This window comes from Hemitrygon akajei, chromosome 9, assembly GCF_048418815.1.
Source record: "Hemitrygon akajei chromosome 9, sHemAka1.3, whole genome shotgun sequence".
Lineage (NCBI taxonomy): Eukaryota > Metazoa > Chordata > Chondrichthyes > Myliobatiformes > Dasyatidae > Hemitrygon > Hemitrygon akajei.
The window spans coordinates 97119447-97138856 of record NC_133132.1 but is presented as its reverse complement, the minus strand read 5'-3'; the positions used below and the strand labels follow the sequence as shown (position 1 = coordinate 97138856).

Here is a 19410-nt window from a genome sequence, read left to right as displayed (position 1 = left end):
CTGCCAGTGTCCCCGACCAGTCAACGTTGGCTGGCCCCTCTGTCATGCCCCTGTAATTCCCTTTGGTCCAATGTAATACTGATACAACTGACTTCGGCGTCTCCTTCTCAAAATCAGGGTGAATTCTATCATATTATGATCACTGTCTCCTCGGGATTCCTTTACCTTAAGCTTCTTAAACAAATTTTGGTCATTACGTAACACTCAATCCAGAATTCTCTTTCGCTCGTGGAATCAATCACAAGCTACTCTGAAAAGCCATCTTGTGGGTATTCTACAAATTCCCTCTGACGGGATCCAGCACCAACCTGATTTTCCCAATCTATCTGCATATTGCAACATTGTCTTCTTTACATGCCTTTTCCTTCTCCCGTTGTAATTTGCAGCCCACATCCTGGTTACTGTTCAGAGACCTCTTTATAACTCCCATTAGGGTCTTTTTACCCTTACAGTTTCATAACTCTACCCTCAAGGGTTCAACATCTTCCGATCCTATGTCACCTGTTCTTAACGATTTAATTTAATTTTTCTTACTAATAGAGCTACCCCTCCCCATCTGCCTACCTGCCTGTCCTTTTGGTAAATCATGTATCCTTGGATGTTAAGTTCCCAACTATAATCTTCTTTCAGGCACAACTCTGAGATGCCCACAACATCATACCTGTCTATTTAACGGTGCTACAAGATTTTCTACTTTATTCCATATACTCTGTGCATTCAAACATAACACCTTCAGAGCTGTATTCATCATCCTTTTTGATTTTGACCTCCTGCTACAACTTATCCCACTGACTGCAATTTTGCCCCATCACCTGCCTGTCCTCCCTGGCTGTCTCTCTACACCCTGCATCAACTTGTATGCCCACTGCCCCATCCTCAGCTATATCGCTCCAGTTCCTATCCTCCTGCCAGATTAGTTTGAACCCTACCCAACAGCACTACCAAACCTGCCCACTAGGATATTGGTCCTCTGGGGTTCAGGTGTAACACATCCTTTTTGTACATTTCATACTTCCCCAGAAGGGATCACAATGATCCAGAAATCTGAAACCCTGCCCACTGCACCAATTCTTCAACCACACATTCATCCTACCAAATCATGCTACTCTTGCTCTCGCTGGTGTGAGGCACAGGCAGCAATCCAGAGATTACTACCCAGGAGGTCCTGCTTTTCAGCTTCCTACCTAACTTACTATATTCTATCTTCAGGACCTCTTCCCTTTTCCTACCTTTGTCGTTAGTACTAATACGTACTGGCTGCTCACCCTCCCCTTTTAGAATGACATGGACCTGATCTGAGATATCCCTGACCCTAGCACCTGGGAGGCAACATACCACCTGGGTGTCTCTTTCATTTCCTCAGAATCTGCTTTCTGCACCTCTAAGTTATGGGATTCCCTATCATTGCTGCATTCCTCCTCTTCCTTCTTTCCCTTCTGGGCCACATAACCAGACTCAGTGCCAGACACCTGGTGGTAGGCCATTTCTAACCCCCCCACCCCACCCCACCACCCAACAGTATCCAAAGCAGTATTCTCATTGAGGGGAACAGGCATAGGGCTTCTTTACACTGCTTCTTGCCTTTCCCTCTCCTGGCAGTCACCAGGGACTTGCCTCCTGCACCTATTGTCTATTGCCTACCTCCCTTATTCTGCCATACGAGCGGAAGGTCATCGAGCTGCAGCTCCAGTTCCTTAGCACAGTCTCCAAGGACCTGCAGCTCGATTCACTTTGTGCGGATGTAGTTATCAGGGAGACTGGAGGGCTCCCAAACTTCACACATCTCTCACAAGGACCATACCATTAACTCCAAGTCCATTCTCAGCACAAAAAATCTGTACTAACCGGGGGGGGGGGGGGGGGGGAACTTAATAGAAACTTTCTTACTTAGAACTTCTATCTGGGCTTCCCCAAGCCCGTTCAGCTAAAGTCAGATCACTCTAACAATGCCCCACTCACACAATGGCCACTCCGCTTACACGTCCTATCTTCTGATTGGTCCCCATGCTGATTGCTGCCCACAGAAGAGTTGAAAGCACCAGAGCTCTATTTGAACCTCACACTGCATCACCAAAGAATGACCTTTCATTCTTTCATTCAAAGATTGCCAACTCACGGGGTGGGGGGGGCGTGGGGAGGAAACAGCCAAAAAGCACCCGAACTTCTATTAAACCTCATGCTGCTTGCCACTAGTCAAGAAAAAACTAGGCCCTTATACCTACGCAATGTCTAATTCCCTCCATTTTCCTCATGAATCTTCATATATCTTCTATGGGTAAATCTTTTCTGAATCTAAACTACCAAATCATGAGACGAACAAACCAATTCAAATACTAGAATATGGAATAGTGCAGTATAGTACAGGCCCTTCAGCCCACAATGTTGTGTTGACCAACTTAACGATCAATCTTACCCTTCCCTCCTACACAGCTCATACCCACTCCTCAGTTTTCTTACGTTTTCATGCGGACTGAGAGTACTTTACATGTCCCTATTGTATCAGCTTCTACCATCACCCTGGCAGTGTATCTCAACACCCACCACACTCTGTGTAAAGAAACCTACCTCAGACATTCCCCCACCCCAAACTTTCCTCCACTCACCTTAAAAGGATATTGGCCATTTTCACCCTGGGGGAAAAGTATTACATGCAATTTTGATGATGGTCAGGAGGTTCACCTGGAATTGTAATACAGCCACAAGATGAGAGATTGGATTGAGTCCTATTTGCTGGAGTTTAGAGGGCTGGGGAAGCTGAACATGAAAGGACACAGACCTACACTTCAAACGCCCTGGTTATGTAGATACTTTCTCTCTCGGCAGACTGTATGGAAGCTATGAGTCGCTGAAAGGAGGCAGCACTATGGAGGCCATGGAAGATTTCACTGGTGGCATGGGAGAGGTGTTTGATTTGAAGGAAGCTCCGCCAAACCTGTTCACCCTTATCAAAAAGGCACTGAACCGGGGCTGCATGTTGGGATGCTCCATCGACGTGAGTATTTGAGGTTGAATCATGTCCAAGATAACTGTCCTCACCTATTGGATTCCTTCTTCTCCAGCCCCTTACCTTTCCCACCCACTTGTCTTCACCTATCACCTTCTATTTAGCCTCCTTCCCCTCCCACACCTTTCAATTCTGGTGTCGTTTCCCTTCCTTCTCAGACCTATAGAAGGGTCTTGGGCTGAAACATCAACTGTTCATTAATTTCCATGGATGCTGCCTGACCTGCTGAGCATTTTGTGTGTGTTATCTTCTCCCTCACCTGGTTTCACCTATCACTTTCTGACTTGTGCACCTTCCCTCCCCCCTCCTTATTCTGGATTCTTCGCTCTTCCTTTCCTGTCCTGAAGAAAGGTCTCGACCTGAAATATTGGCTTTTTAGACCTCTTCATAGATGCTGCCTGACCTGATGAGTTCCTCCAGCATTTTGTGTGTGTTACTCTAGATTTCCAAAACCTGCAGTATCTTAAAGACAAGAGATTCTGCAAATGCTTGAAATCTTGAGCAATGCACGCAAAATGCTGGAGGAACTCAGCAAGTCAGGCAGCGTCTTGAGCTTTATGTCATTGGGGGGACTAATAAGGAAGTGTTGTTGCAAATGATTAGGACTCTGTGGAGACCTTTGCTGGAGCACTGAATATAGTTTTGGTGTCAGTAGCTAAAGAAGGTTAAAGTTGCCACAACATGGATTCACCAGATTAGTTCCATTTATGAGGGGTTTGTATGCTCTGGAGATTAGAAGAATGAATGGTGACCCCCATTGAGCCATTCAAGATTGTGAAAATGATTAACAGAGTGTCTGGAACTGCGGTGTGTCATAGCCTTGAGGTTAGCAGTTGGTTATTTGGGACTGAATGGAGTAGGAACTTCTTTTCTGAGAAAGGATGTGCATATTCGGAACTCTCTTCTCCGGAGAGTTGTAGATGTGGATACTTCAGGTATATTCAAGCCTGAGTTTGATAGTCACTATTAGGAGATATTGGAGTCGGGTGAAAAACACAGGGTCATTAATGATTCCCAGAGAACATTTAGAAGGATGCTGCTGGGACTTGAGGACCTCAGTTATAGGGAAAGGTTAAAGGTTAGGACTTTATTCCTTAGAATTCAGGAGAGGGGAGATCTTATAGAGGTATACAAAGTGATGAGGGGTATAGATAGAGTGAATGCATAGTGGCTTTTTCCCTTTGGGTTGAGTAAGACTAGAACTAGAGGTCACATAGGTTTAGAGTGAAAGGTGAACTATTTAAGTGGACTCTTCGCTCAGAGGGTGGTGCCGGTGTGGAATGGGCTACCAACAGAAATGGTAGGTGCGGGTTCAATTGTAACATAAGTGAGAAGTTTGGATAGGTACATGGCTGAGAAGGGTTTGGAGGGATGTAGACCAGACACAGGTAGGTAGGACTAGGCAGAGAGTCAGGTTGGCATGGACTGAAGGGCCTGTACTCTGACTGTATGAATGATGGAGTAGGTTTAAGAGCTTATAGGTGCCGAAGTTAATGGTTAAAGCTGTTAACACACGGTGTTTTTCACATCATAGATCACGAGTGCAGCTGAGACGGAAGCTCGGACCCAGACAGGACTTGTCAAAGGACATGCATATTCCATTACTGGCGTGGACCAGGTGAGCTCTTGTTTGCACCTTTGTTAGATGTGCTGGTGGATTCGCTTGTGCATTATTCCCTTCCTTGGCTAGTTGTAGCTACAGTGGCTTACTGAACCTTGCACTCAACAGCCACTTTATGAGGTACCTCCTGTTCCCTTTCTTCACTATGGCCTTGTTGCAGCTTGCACTAATGGGCTGGTAACCATGAGAGCCTCGTGTAGATGCCAGCCATGGTAGCGACTGTTACCAAGTCAGTATCCACTAAGCTTCACACGGCCTCTCAGCCTATTCCCACTCTTTTCTATTTAACTGAAAGGGATCCCAAGATCTGTGGACTCTTTTGCTTGGTTTCAATGTTAATTAGAGGGATTTCCATGCGCTGTGTGGTTTGGATCCAGCCGTAGATCAAGGGTCCCCCTTGATTTATTCTGCACTTCTGATCCAGGAGTAAATCCAGGGATTTCCATGGTCTCCCTGGCTCTAATTAAGAGACTACTAGACGGGTATATGGAGGAATTTAAGATGGGGGGTTATATGGGAAGCAGGGTTTAAGGGTCAGCACAACATTGTGGGCCGTAGGGCCTGTACTGTGCTGTACTATTCTATTTCTAATTCAGAGATGAACTCAAGGATTCCTTCAGTCTGTAGGTCTCTGATCCAGAGATTTCCCTGGACTCTATGGTTCATTCTCAGCTGGGAATTTCTTTGGACTCTTAATGGTCTAGAACCAGGATAGAAGCCCACAATCTATTTGAACTATGTGGTTTGAATTGGTGATGAATCATAGGAACCCATTGCTTCATTCCCAATGGTGGATCGTACATTTTCCTCAACAATATACCACAAACCAAGAGATGGATCTGTGGAGATCCCTTATCAATACTGTATCTCATGTTTTTAAAAAAAAAAATCAAAACTTCTTGAAGTTCCCTTGAACTCAAGAGACATGTGGTAATGTTACAGCTCTATAAAAATGTGGTTAGATCACACTTGGAGTATTGTGATCAGTTTTGGTCACCTCATTACAGAAAAGATGTGGAAGCTTTAGAGCCAATGCAGAGGAGATTTACCAGGATGCTGTCTGGATTGGAGGGTGTGTCGTATGAGGAGAGGTTGAGTGAGCTGGGGCTTTTTTCTCTGGAGTGAAGGAGGATGAAAGCTGTCCTGATAGAGGTGTATTAGATGGTAAGATGCATAGATTGAGTGGACAGCCAGAGACCTTTTCCCAGGGTGGAAGTGTCTAATACAAGGGGACACAATATTAAGGTGTTTGAAGGAAAGTATAGGGGTAATGTCATAGAAAACTACAGCACAGAAACAAGCCCTTTGGCCTATCTAGTCCACGCTGAACCATTTAAACTGCCTAGTCCCATCAACCTGCACCTGGACCATAGGCCTCTTTACCCCTCCTATCCAAACTTCTCTTAAGGGTTGAAATCAAAATTGCATCCATCACGTGCACTGTCAGTTCCTTCCACACTCTTAACACCCTCTGAATGAAGAAGTTTCCCTTCAGGTTAAAGTCACTTACTATCACAACCTTATGTTTCTTACAACAGTTTGCGATCTTTCTGCAAATCTGTTCCTTTAAAATCCGCAGACTGTGGGCGGTCTATAATACAGTTCCCTTAACATGGTCGTGCCTTCTTTATTCCCCAGTCCTTTCTATGAAGCCTCACTAGACGAGTTCTGCAGTCTGTCCTGAGGGAGCACTGCCATGACTTTCCCTGATGAGTAACGCCACCCCTTCCCCTTTCAACGCTCCCGCTCTATCATACCTAAGACACTGGAACCACAGTGTCCTACCCCCTCGTGCAACCAAGTCTCACTAGTGACTAAAATATCATCATTTCTTATGTTGATCCATGCCTTGAACTCTCCTGTCTCTCCGACAATACTTCTTGCATTGAAGTATAGTCAACTCGGGACATTAATCGCACCATGCTCAACTTTTTGTCTCCTGACTTTGTCTGAAGTCCTAACAACATCTGTCTCCACAACCGTTCCACTTTTTGTTCTGGCACTCTGGTTCCCATTTCATTGCACCTCTAGGTTAATTCCACCCTACCCCATGCAGAACTAGAAAACTATTAAGTACTAGTAAGCTTGTTTGATACAGGAAGTGGTGGGTGCATAGAACACACAGAGGTGATGGTAGAGGCAGAGACATTTAAGTGACTCCTGGATAGGTACATGGGTGAAAGGAAGATTGAGGGCTATGCAGGAGGGAAGACTTACATAGATCTTGAAGTAGGTTAAAGGATCGGCACAACATTGTGGGCCAAAGGGCCTGTATTCTATATTCTATGATGAAGTAGTAATTTAGCAACCCATTGTTTCAGGGAAGGGGCATCCCTCCCCCTTAATTCCTGTTCTCTGAGAGTCTCCCTTACAACTGCCAAGAGTTGCAAAACCTGAGAGCCCAGTATTTCTGAACCTTCTGCTGAGTCGGACTTCCCTTCAGCGCAGTTCTTTGCTTGGAGTGTTAGACTCACCTTTAGAGTTCTGGTGCATTTCACTCACATCATGCAGGTAACAAATGGCTCTCTCTGCTCCTTCTTCCCAAGGTGAACTCCAGAGGTCGCCCAGTGCAGCTGATCCGTGTAAGGAATCCCTGGGGACAAGTGGAGTGGAATGGACCTTGGAGTGATGAGTACGTTATTGGGGAGAATCACATCATTGTGGCACAACCTAATTCATCAAATACCTGCTGGCATTCGTAATCAAAGGTCAAGATTAGTGCTAGGACTAAGACAGGTGAAGGGGCAGGTAGTATTCTGGAAACAGAGGGCCTGCAGAAGGACTTGGCCAGATTAGGAGAGCGGGCAAAGAAGTGGTGAATGGAATACAATGTTGGGAAGTGTATCGTCATGCGCTTGGTAGAAGGAATAAAGGCATAGGCTATCTTCTAAATGGGGAGCAAATTCAGAAATCAGAGGTGCAAAGGGACTTGTGATTCCTAGAGCAAGATTTGCTAAAATTTAACTTGCAGACTGAGTCAGTAGTAAGAAAGACACATGCAGTGTTGGCATTCATTTTGTGAGGACTATAAAGAATCTAATGCCGAGGCTTTGTAAGGCACTGGTCAGGCTGTATCTGGAATGCTGTGAGCAGTTTTGGATCCCATACCTAAGAGAGGATGTGCTGCCATTGGAGGGAGTCCAGAGAAGTTTTATGAAAATGGACTGGGAACAAAAAGGGTTAACTTATGAGGAATGTTTGGCTCTGGGCCTGTACTTAGTGGAATTCAGAGGACTGGGGGAGGAGGCAGTGTTCTCTTGCAATCTAACAAATATTGAAAGGCCTAAATAGAGTGGATGTGGAAAGGATGTTCTAATAGTGGGAGAGTCTAGGATCAGACAGTACATCCTCAGAATAGAAGGACATCCCTTTAGAACAGAAGTGATGAGGAATTTCTTTAGCCAGAGCGTTGTGAAGCTGTAGAATTCATTGCCTTAGATGGTGGTGGAGGCCAAGTCAATGCATGTCGTTAAAGTGGGGTTTTTGATGAGTAAGGGTGTCAAATGTTATGGGGAAGAATGCAGAAGAATGAGGTTGAGAGGGAAAATAAAAACTGTCATAGCGGACCTGATAGCCAAATAGCCTAATTCTGCTTCTCTGCTGTCTAGTCTTGTGAACATATATGTAGACCACTCAGCCCACTCACTGCTCTTTCTCTGTATCGCAAGTCAAACTGCTTCACAGTTCCCTGTCTTCCAAATTGTCTGGTTCCAATCCCCAAGGCTGGGCAAATTTCCAACTTTTCCTGCCAACTGCACAGACGAATGGGGTGTGAACTGCAGCCATATGTAGCATTCCATCCCTACTGTCAGAGTGGAGGATGAGAGGTGTAGAATGTGATAAGAGTGGACATCCAGTGACTGGAGGAAAGTAATAAGGAGGATGTCAGAAGTAGCTTCTTTACCCAGACAGTGATAAATACCTCGTCAGGGGTGGTGGTAGAGGCAAATACTAGGGAGATTTAAGATGCTCTTAGATAGACACGTGTATGATAGGAAAATGGGGAGCTTTGTGGGAGGGAAGGGTCAGATTGATCGCAGAGTAGGTTAAGAGCACAACATTGTAGGCCCAAGAGCCTGGACTGTGCTGTACTGTTTTATGTTCTGTGCTGTATTCCAGCTCTCCTGAATGGAAGTCAGTGGATGCGACTGATTACCGAAGGCTTAACATGATCTCCAAGGATGATGGCGAGTTTTGGTAAGTATACCAAGGGATTTGCTGAATAGACTAGTTCAACATCCCATGGCATTTTGAAGAAAATTGACTGATATCTTCTCACAGTCACAGAGAGATGCAGCACAGAAACAGGCCCACTTGTCAACAACCCATTTACTCTAATCCTACATTAATCACCTTTTATTTGAACCACACTCTCATCATCCCCCCCTAAAGTTCTGTCCCTTACCTGGGGCAGTTTATAGCAGCCAATTAATGTACCAGACGGCATGTCCCTGAAATGTGACAGGAAACTTCAAGCATCTGATGGTCATGGGGGGAATGTAATATTCACACAAGTAATATCTGGTTAGGGCTGAATGCAGGTCACTGGAGCTGATAGGTAACAGCTCTGCTGTGCCATCAAGCACTCTTATCAAGTAACATGCAATAACACACTAATGTTCTATGTTCCATGTTCAGGCCAATGGAAAGAGCACAGAAGCATCTTAAAATGACGAGCAGTGTGATAGGGGAGTGCTCTCTGCCTGACTCCATCCCTTAAATCTTGGCACCTTGTCCTCCAGAGGTAATAGATGATGGACTTGCTGAATTTTCCATGAGGACAGATCACAATAACATGCACCCTCCAGTGTGATGTGGCCTGTTCCCCTTGAACAGTGAAGGTAGAGGTTACTCCTCAGACACAGGTACTCTCCAGGCAGTTGTGGGAGTTCCCTGAAGTATCTTTGTTGGATGCCAATGCCAACTCTCTGAGACCAACTCCTGTTCTGTAGTTTCATGATTCTTGCTTCTTCCCACAAAGTGACTGAAATAACATCTTGTGTTGCACTTGTATTACCATCTGAGTGTAATAATGTTGATAATTTCCTTGTGTACAATTGATAAAAATGGAAAGCAATTTTCTTCCAGTGTTTCATTGTTTCAATGTGATTTATTTTCCCACTGCTTCCATGGCCCATTGCTATGGATGGATGCCATTTGGCCTATTATGCTCATGTTGGCTATTCAAAAAAAATTCCAATTTTAAAATAGCCCTTGGCATTCTCCAAGGATCCCTACAAACATATGTCAACCTCGATATTCAAAAGCTGTCATTGAATTAGCCTCACCAAGTTTCCAGCCATAAGAACACAAGACTAGAATTAGGCCATTTGGCCCATTGACTCTATTCCACCATTCCAGCATGGGTGGTTTATTATCCCTTTCTCCTGCCTTCTTCCCATAACCTTTGACACCCATACTAATCAAGAACCTATCAACATCCGCTTTAAATATACCCAGCGACTTGGCCTCCACAGCCGTCTGTGGCAATGAATTCCAAAGATTCACCACCTCCTCCTGTCTGTTCTAAAGGGATGCCCATGTATTCTGAGGCCATGCCCTCTGGTCTTAGACTCCCCCACATCCTCTACATCCACTTTATCTAGTCTTTTCAATATTTGATAGGTTTCAGTGAGACTCCCCCTCATTCTTCTAAACTCCAATGAGTACAGGCCCAGAGATGATGCAACTCTGCCCTCAACAATTTCACTGTCTGCTTATTTTTTTTCTGTTTTTTGTAGGATGGCCTTTGATGATTTTAGGAGATATTACAGCAAAGTGGAAGTGTGCAACCTTACACCGGACTCGCTGAGCAGCAACACTCGTAACAAGTGGGAGGTGGTAACATTTCAAGGAATTTGGACAAAAGCTTGCACAGCAGGCGGATGCAGGAACTTTTTAGGTAATGGACATTTACTGAGGAGAGTAGATAAAGAAATGCCATTGAATTGTATTTGCCTAGAAGTTAAAGATTAGCTTTTTCTGTCACATGTACACCCAATCATACTAGTGAAATGCATTGTTTGCATCAAATCAAATCAGCGAGGATTGTGCAGGGCAGCCCACAAGTGTCACCACACTTCTGGCGTTAGCGTAGCAAACCCACAACTCACTGACCCTAACTGTATATCTCTGGAGTGTATCACTGGAGTTGTTTTTAATGTGTAAATAGAAGATAGAAGTTACTTTTTCCTGAGATTGTGCTTTCAGTCATTATTTATTGCCATTGGGAAATTGAATCGGGCACTGTCAGGATACACAATAGTATGTCTGATGTTTCTCCTGCAGCAGATCTCCACAGAATGAGTGCACAACTCCCATTTACACATTTACAGTGAAATGCATTGTTTTGCATCAGCAGCCAACAAAGCCTAAGGATGTGCTGGGGACAGTCCACAAGTGCTGCCGTCCTTCCAGTGCTAACAACTTGGTATCGTTAACACGAACCGTACGTTTTGGAATGTGGGAGGAAAGCGGAGCAACTGGAGGAAACCCACACGGTCATGGTATAAACTCCTTACAGACGGAGGCAGGAATTGAACCCGAGCCACTGATGCTGTAAAGCATTACGCTAGCTGCTAGGCTATTGTGCCTCATTGTCAAAACATCAAAAATCTCATTGATTATGAAGCACTTGGGAACATCCTGAGGTTGTGAAAAGACTCTGTTTGTGCTTGGTACAGGAGTCTCAGGACCCACTCCACCAGGTTCAGTAAAAGGTTTCTCCTAAAGTACCATGGATGACTTCCCTCACCTCATCTCTGAATTGATTCCACAACTATAGACTCACATTCAAGGACTCTACAACTTGTGTTCTCAGTGTTATTTGTTGTTTTATTTTTACTGTTTGTCTTCTTTTGCACATCGGATGATTGTCAATCTTTGTTATGTATAGTTTTTCATAGATTCTGTTCTATTTCTTTATTTTCCTGTAAATGCCTGCAAGAAAGTGAATTTCAAGTTGGTATATGGTGACATAAACACTGACCACTTTATTAGGTACCTCCTGTAGCTAATGGAGTGAACATTGAGTGTATGTTCATGATCTTCTGCTGCTGTAGCCCATCCACTTCAAAGTTCGACATGTTGTGCATTCAGAGATGCTCTTCTGCACACCACTGTTGTAGCGCATGGTTATTTGGAGTTACTGTCGCCATCCTGTCAGCTCGAACCATACCGGCCATTCTCCTCTGACCTCTCTCATTAACAAGGTGTTTTCACCCACAGAACTGCCGCTTACTGGATGATTTTTTTTGTTTTTTACACCTTTCTCTGTAAACTCTAGAGATTGTCACATTCTGTTGTGCATGAAATTACCAGGTGATCAGCAGTTTCTGATATACTCAAACCACCCTGTCTGGCACCAATAATCATTCCATGGTCAAAGTCACTTGGATCACATTTCTTCCCCATTCTGATATTTGGTCTGAACCAGCAATTGATCCTCTTGACCCTGTCTGAATGCTTTTATGCATTGAGTTGCTGCCACATGATTGGCTGATTGGATATTTGCATTAATGAGCAGGTGTACCTAATAAAGTGGCCACTGAGTGTATACGTACTTTGATACTAAATTTGGTTTTGAACTTTTTGGTCGTCCTCTCCTTGCGCAAACCAGGAGAGATGCTGGAAGTGAATGGGCTACTTTTTGCATTATTTGAACCAGGTATTAGTTTGGATTAGTGAAGTGTACAGAATAGAGTTCCATGGGTGTGGGAGTGTTTTCTTTCACAATGTAAGCCTGTTTTGCATGCAGACACTTTCTGGACCAACCCCCAGTATAAGATCAAGCTGTTGGAAGAGGACGAGGAACAGGAGGATGGGAAGAATGAGTGCACCATGGTGGTAGCCCTCATGCAGAAGAACAGGCGCAAACTGCGCAAGGAAGGGATGACGCTGCTGACGATTGGATTTGCCATCTACCAGGTTTGCTTTTAGCCACCGAATGTGGAGTAGTGAGGTCGGAATCTCCGTATCTCATCCACATCTGTTTCACTCAACGATTTAGTGCAGGAGAGCAGCGGGCTGCTGGGATGGGGGAGCACTGAGCATTTGAGATCCTATCTCTGGTGCCAGAATGTAATTCATGAGACCATAGCACACAGGAGCAGAACTCGGCCATCAGCCCGACAAATCTGCTCCTCATTCCATCACGGCTGATTTGTTATCACTTTCAACCCCATTCTCGGAAGCCTTCCAACCTCTGCTTTAAGTATAAAGATTAGCTTTATTTGTCTGCTGAAATGGCCTTGTAAACGAGGGACAGCAATTGTCTCCTGAGAAGTGAGTAAAAGAGAGCTGGGGTCCCGGAAGGATGGGTTTATTGTGACTGCAATTTGTGTGTGAGCTTTTGGCTGAATATTTTCACTCAGTGAATTTAGTCTCTGCTTACTGTCCTGTGACTGATGGGTAATGCGACTGTGAAGCTAAAAGTGGGAATTTGCTTTTCAGGCTGAAAGTGGTGTTGATCACCTGCCGAAAGAGTTCTTCCGATTCCATGCTTCACAAGCAAAGAGCAAGACCTACATTAATTTAAGGGAAATCTGTGAAAGGTTTAAACTTCCACCGGGGGAATATGTCATTATTCCAACTACGTTTCAACCCAATGAAGAAGCTGATTTTCTCATTCGAATCTTTACAGAGAAGGTAGCTAAATCCATGTAAGTCGTGGCTTAAAAGTAATTCTGCGTTGGCTTAACCAGTCATGAAGAGATTCAGCAACAAATGGGGCGTTTACGTTCAAGTTCAGGTTTATTGTCATTCTGCCATGTACATGTATACCATCAAATGAAGCAACGTTCCTCTGGACCCAGATGTACAGCACACTGCGTGTAACTCAGACACGGCACACTAAGTAATATTACCACAAATAATAAGGTGCATTTATGCCAATGTCACAGAGTGCCAGGTTATGAATATGCTGAGGATTTGTGGGGGGGGTGGGGAGTGGGATTATTGCTTATTGTTAGTGTTGGCGGGTGGAGTGCTCAAATTTGGGGTGATGTGGGCCAGGGCTAGTGGGGGTGTGGAAGTTGGGGAGTTGAAGGGCTGGAGGAAAGAGGGGATCTTACAGGGAGACAAGGGGGCTGGTATGGGCCAGGGTTTGTGGGGATGAGGAGGCTAGAGTTGGGGCTAGGGGCCTGGCAGGGAGAGAAAGGGAGCGATTTAAGTGCCAAGCTTAATTGGAAAGCTCAGATTGGCAGGGTCTGGGCCCAAAAGTATATTGAAGCAGCAGTGCCTGGGTGTAAAGCGAGGAACAACCCGAGGTTTTGAGGATTGAAGCCCTAGGGCAGATTGGAAAGGTCGGGGTGTTGGGGCCAGAGACTGCTTGCTGCTCTGCAGTTTACTTGTCTCTGGGGCTATGTCCTGCAACTAATGAGCTCCTGAATTAGCTGCAGTGATGACCGGCTTCACTTCCACAAACCTCAGTTCTGAATGTCATTTGCTTACTTTTATTGTTTGCACGATTTGTTTTGTACTATTTGAGTGTTTGATGGTGTTTTTATAATGGGCTCTAAGGGGTTTCTTTGTTTTGTAACTGCCTGTAAGGAGATGTCCCTCAAGGCTGTATATAGTATACATGCTTTGATAATAAATATACTTTGATCTTTGAGCCTTGAAGTAAACTGTATGACACTACTGGCGCATCATATGTGATGAGACCTGGGTGGTAGCAGAGAGTTCTGACTAGCCACGTGCTAGTCAGAGTAGAAATAGGAGGATATTTCAGATGAATACGTGGCTTGAAAAATGGTGCAAGAGGGAAGGATTCAAATTTCTGGGGCATTGGAACCAGTTCTGGGGGAGGTGGGACTGGTACAAACAGGACGGTTTGCATCTGGGCTGGACTGGAACCAATGTCCTAGGGGGAGCATTTGCTACTGCTGTTCAGGAGGATTTAAACTAATGTGGCAGGGGGATGGGAACAAGTGCAGAGAGACAGGGGTGTAAAATGAGGGTAGAAGCAAAAAGTAGTAAGGTGAAAAGTAAAAGTGGCAGGCAAATCCAGGGCAAAAATCAAAAAGGGCCACTTTTCAACATAATCGTATAAGGGCTAAGAGTGTTGTAAAAACAAGCCTGAAGGCTTTGTGTGTCAATGTGAGGAGCATTCGTAACAAGGTGGATGAATTGAATGTGCAGATAGTTATTAATGAATATGATATAGTTGGGATCACAGAGACATGGTTCCAGGGTGACCAAGGATGGGAGCTCAACATCCAGGGATAATCAATATTCAGGAGGGATAGACAAGAAAGGAAAGGAGGTGGGGTAGCCTTGCTGGTTAGAGAGGAGATTAACGCAATAGAAAGGAAGGACATTAGCCTGGAGGATGTGGAATCGATATGGGTAGAGCTGCATAACTCTAAGGGGCAGAAAACGCTGGTGGGAGTTGTGTACAGGCCACCTAACAGTAGCAGTGAGGTTGGAGATGGCAATAAACAGGAAATTAGAAATGCATGCAATAAAGGAACAGTAGTTATAATGGGTGACTTCAATCTACATATAGATTGGGTGAACCAAATTGGTAAGGGTGCTGAGGAAGAGGATTTCTTGGAATGTATGCGGGATGGTTTTCTGAACCAACATGTCGAGGAACCAACTAGAGAGCAGGCCATTCTAGATTGGGTATTGAGCAATGAGGAAGGGTTAGTTAGCAATCTTGTCGTGCAAGGCCCCTTGGGTAAGAGTGACCATAATATGGTGGAATTCTTCATTAAGATGGAGAGTGACATAGTTAATTCAGAAACAAAGGTTCTGAACTTAAAGAAGGGTAACTTTGAAGGTATGAGACGTGAATTAGCTAAGATAGACTGGCAAATGATACTTAAAAGGGTTGACGGTGGATATGCAATGGCAAGCATTTAAAGATTGCATGGATGAACTACAATTGTTCATCCCAGTTTGGCAAAAGAGTAAACCAGGGAAGGTAATGCACCTGTGGCTGACAAGGGAAATTAGGGAGAGGATCAAGTCCAAAGAAGAAACATACAAATTAGCCAGAAAAAGCGGCACACCTGAGGACTGGGAGAAATTCAGAGTCCAGCAGAGGAGGACAAAGGGCTTAATTAGGAAAGGGGAAAAAAATTGAGAGAAAGCTGGCAGGGAACATAAAAACTAACTGTAAATGCTTTTATAGATATGTGAAAAGAAAAAGATTGGCTAAGACAAATGTAGGTCCCTTACAGTCAGAAACAGGTGAATTGATCATGGGGAACAAAGACATGGCTGACCAATTGAATAACTACTTTGGTTCTGTCTTCACTAAGGAGGACATAAATAATCTTCCGGAAATAGTAGGGGACCGAGGGTTTAGTGAGATGGAGGAACTGAGGGAAATACATGTTAGTAGGGAAGTGGTGTTAGGTAAATTGAAGGGATTAAAGGCAGATAAATCCCCAGGGCCAGATGGTCTGCATCTCAGAGTGCTCAAGGAAGTAGCTCAAGAAATAGTGGATGCATTAGTGATAATTTTTCAAAACTCCTTAGATTCTGGATTAGTTCCTGAGGATTGGAGGGTGGCTAATGTAGCCCCACTTTTTAAAAAAGGAGGGAGAGAGAAACCGGGGAATTATAGATCGGTTAGCCTGACATCGGTGGTGGGGAAAATGCTAGAGTCGGTTATCAAAGATGTGATAACAGCACATTTGGAAAGAGGTGAAATCATCGGACAAAGTAAGCATGGATTTGTGAAAGGAAAATCATGTTTGACGAAGCTTATAGAATCTTTTGAAGATGTAACTAGTAGAGTGGATGGGGAGAGCCAGTGGATGTGGTATATTTAGATTTTCAAAAGGCTTTTGACAAGGTCCCACACAGGAGATTAGTGTGCAAACTTAAAGCACACGGTATTAGGGGTATGGTATTGATGTAGATAGAGAATTGGTTGGCAGACAGGAAGCAAAGAGTGGGAGTAAACGGGACCTTTTCAGAATGGCAGGCAGTGACTAGTGGGGTACTGCAAGGCTCAGTGCTGGGACCCCAATTGTTTACAATATATATTAATGATTTAGACAAGGGAATTAAATGCAGCATCTCCAAGGTTGCGGATGACACGAAGCTGGGCGGCGGTGTTAGCTGTGAGGAGGATGCTAAGAGGATGCAGGGTGACTTGGATAGGTTAGGTGAGTGGGCAAATTCATGGCAGATGCAATTTAATGTGGATAAATGTGAGGTTATCCACTTCGGTTGCAAGAACAGGAAAACAGATTATTATCTGGAAGGTGGCTGATTAGGAAAAGGGGAGGTGCAACGAGACCTGGGTGTCATTGTACACCAGTCAGTGAAAGTGGGCATGCAGGTACAGCAGGCAGTGAAAAAGGCAAATGGTATGTTGGCATTCATAGCAAAAGGATTTGAGTACAGGAGCAGGGAGGTTCTACTGCAGTTGTACAAAGCATTGGTGAGACCACAGCTGGAGTATTGTGTGCAGTTTTGCTCCCCTAATCTGAGGAAAGACATTCTTGCCATAGAGGGAGTACAAAGAAGGTTCACCAGATTGATTCCTGGGATGGCAGGACTTTCATATGAAGAAAGACTGGATCGACTAGGCTTATACTCACTGAATTTAGAAGATTGAGGGAGGATCTTATTGAAACGTATAAAATTCTAAAGGGATTGGACAGGCTAGATGCAGGAAGATTGTTTCTGATGTTGGGGGAGTCCAGAACGAGGGGTCACAGTTTAAGGATAAAGGGGAAGCCTTTTAGGACCGAGATGAGGAAAAACTTCTTCACGCAGAGAGTGGTGAATCTGTGGAATTCTCTGCCACAGGAAACGGTTGAGGCTGGTTCATTGGCTATATTTAAGAGGATCAAGGGGTATGGAGAGAAAGTAGGTACAGGGTTCTGAGTTGGATGATCAGCCATGATCATACTGAATGACGGTGCAGGCTCGAAGGGCTGAATGGCCTACTCCTGCACCTATTTTCTATGTTTCTATTAGTTTCTGAGCCTGGGGGAAGAAGCTGTTTCCCATCCTAACAGTCCTTGTTCAAATGCTATGGTACGTCCTGCCTGAAGGACTCAGAGATTGTGAGTTGGATAGGAGAGATCATTGACAATTCTAAGAGCCCTGTGTATGCAGAGCTGCTGATAATATCTTAGATGAGTGGAAGAGAAGAATGATCTTCCATTTAGAAGAGATTTATGCCATAATGATGACAACTTTCAGAGAACCAGTTAGATCCATTCTCCTGTTCTTCCACATAATCACCCAGACTTTTTTTTTTCCCTTTTCCAGTGTTCATCCTGTTTCCCTTTTGGATATCAATATTGAATTCCCTTATGGAATTTAGTACCTAAAACTAAAATGGGTGCGGACTCAGTTGATAATTTTAAATGCCGGCTCAAAACCTATTTGCTTAACCTTGCTTTTAACTAACATCTTTCTGTCTTTTATTTTCTTGCTTATTTTTATTTTTATATTTTACTTTATAAATTTTGTTTTTATGTTTGCACTTTAATCCCATTGCAAAGTGCTTTGAACTCCATCATCTGTATGAAAGGTGCTGAAAAATGCTCTATACATCAGTTGTCGTTATTATTATTAATCATGATCACTATCTAATCTGCTTTCAGTAAGAGAATAAAACCTTCTAACCTTAGACCGGGGTTTTCCCACCAGGGGTCCACGGACCCCTCTGTTAATGGTATAAGGGTCCACGGCATAATGAAGGTTGGGGGCCCCTCCCTTAGGGCAGATTCCAAGCTCTGTATCTTTTTCCCTTTATCATCTCCAATTTCAGTTTGTATTGCTGGTTGTACTATGTACGTTGCAACTACTATGAAGTGACTAATACTTGTTTTTATTTGCAGTGAACTGGGAGATAAAGTCGGTGCCGATCTACCTGAGGTGGGTCTTCATTGTCCTGTAACTTCAGGCCAAGTAGATTTAGAAAATGTTGGTGTTTTCACACTGTGCTGAAATGCACATCAGTGCTTCCAATGCAGGGTTTTTGCTTTACTTGTGAAATTTGCGTACAGCCGAATTTGTTTGTCGCCCCTGAGTTGACTTCAACCAAGACATTGGGAGGCCTAATTTGCATTCTGGTCCCCTACCTACAGGGAAGAGATCTGTCAGATTGAAAGAGTACAGAGAAGATTCACAAGGATATTGCTGGGACTTGAGGGGCCTGAGTGATGGGGAAAGGTTGAATAGGTTAGGACTTTATTTCCTGGAATGTAGGAGATGAGGGGGGATTTGATATAAAATTATGAGGGGTATAGATAAGGTAAATGCAAGTATGATGTGTTGAATTTACTGGTAGAGGAGGACAACATTTGGAGCAAGGTGTTGATACCTGCCAGTCCACTAGACTCATAAAATCATAGAGCACCAGAGCAAAGAAACAGACCCTTTGGCCTGTCTAGTCTGTGCCAAACTGTTATTTTGCCAAGTGCCATCAACCCTCACCTGAACTGTAGCCCTCTATAGCTCTCCCATCCATGTACTTATAAAACTTCTCTTAAATGTTGCAGTTGAACCTGCACCCAACACCTCTGGTAGCTTGTTCCACATTTTCATCACCCTCTGAGTGGAAAAAAAAATCCCCCTCAGGTTCCCCTCAAATATTTCACTTTTCACCCTTAACCCATGACCTCTCATTCTAGTCTCATCCAATTTCTCAAGCTCGCTGGCTGTTGTGTCCAGTTAGCACAGAGATGTCAGTGTGAGAGTGTGGAGTAACTTGCCTCGTTGCATGCTATGTATCTGTCTGAGTTCTTCCATCAATGATTCCTCAACTGTGCAAATAAGCCCCAAGTTCGAAATTGCCACAGGGGTTTCC

At 44.2% G+C, this 19410-nt stretch overlaps 1 protein-coding gene across 1 annotated transcript in view; it reads left to right on the top strand.

Moving 5' to 3' along the window:
- capn9 (calpain 9) overlaps nt 1-19410 on the top strand; it is a 59505-nt gene that overhangs the window by 24380 nt on the left and 15715 nt on the right. Inside the window, exons 5-12 of the mRNA XM_073056573.1 lie at nt 2824-2992; nt 4539-4622; nt 7172-7257; nt 8745-8822; nt 10367-10527; nt 12382-12551; nt 13077-13285; nt 18440-18476. Coding sequence (XP_072912674.1) covers nt 2824-2992; nt 4539-4622; nt 7172-7257; nt 8745-8822; nt 10367-10527; nt 12382-12551; nt 13077-13285; nt 18440-18476 — 994 coding nt within the window. The remainder of the gene's footprint in view (nt 1-2823; nt 2993-4538; nt 4623-7171; nt 7258-8744; nt 8823-10366; nt 10528-12381; nt 12552-13076; nt 13286-18439; nt 18477-19410) is intronic.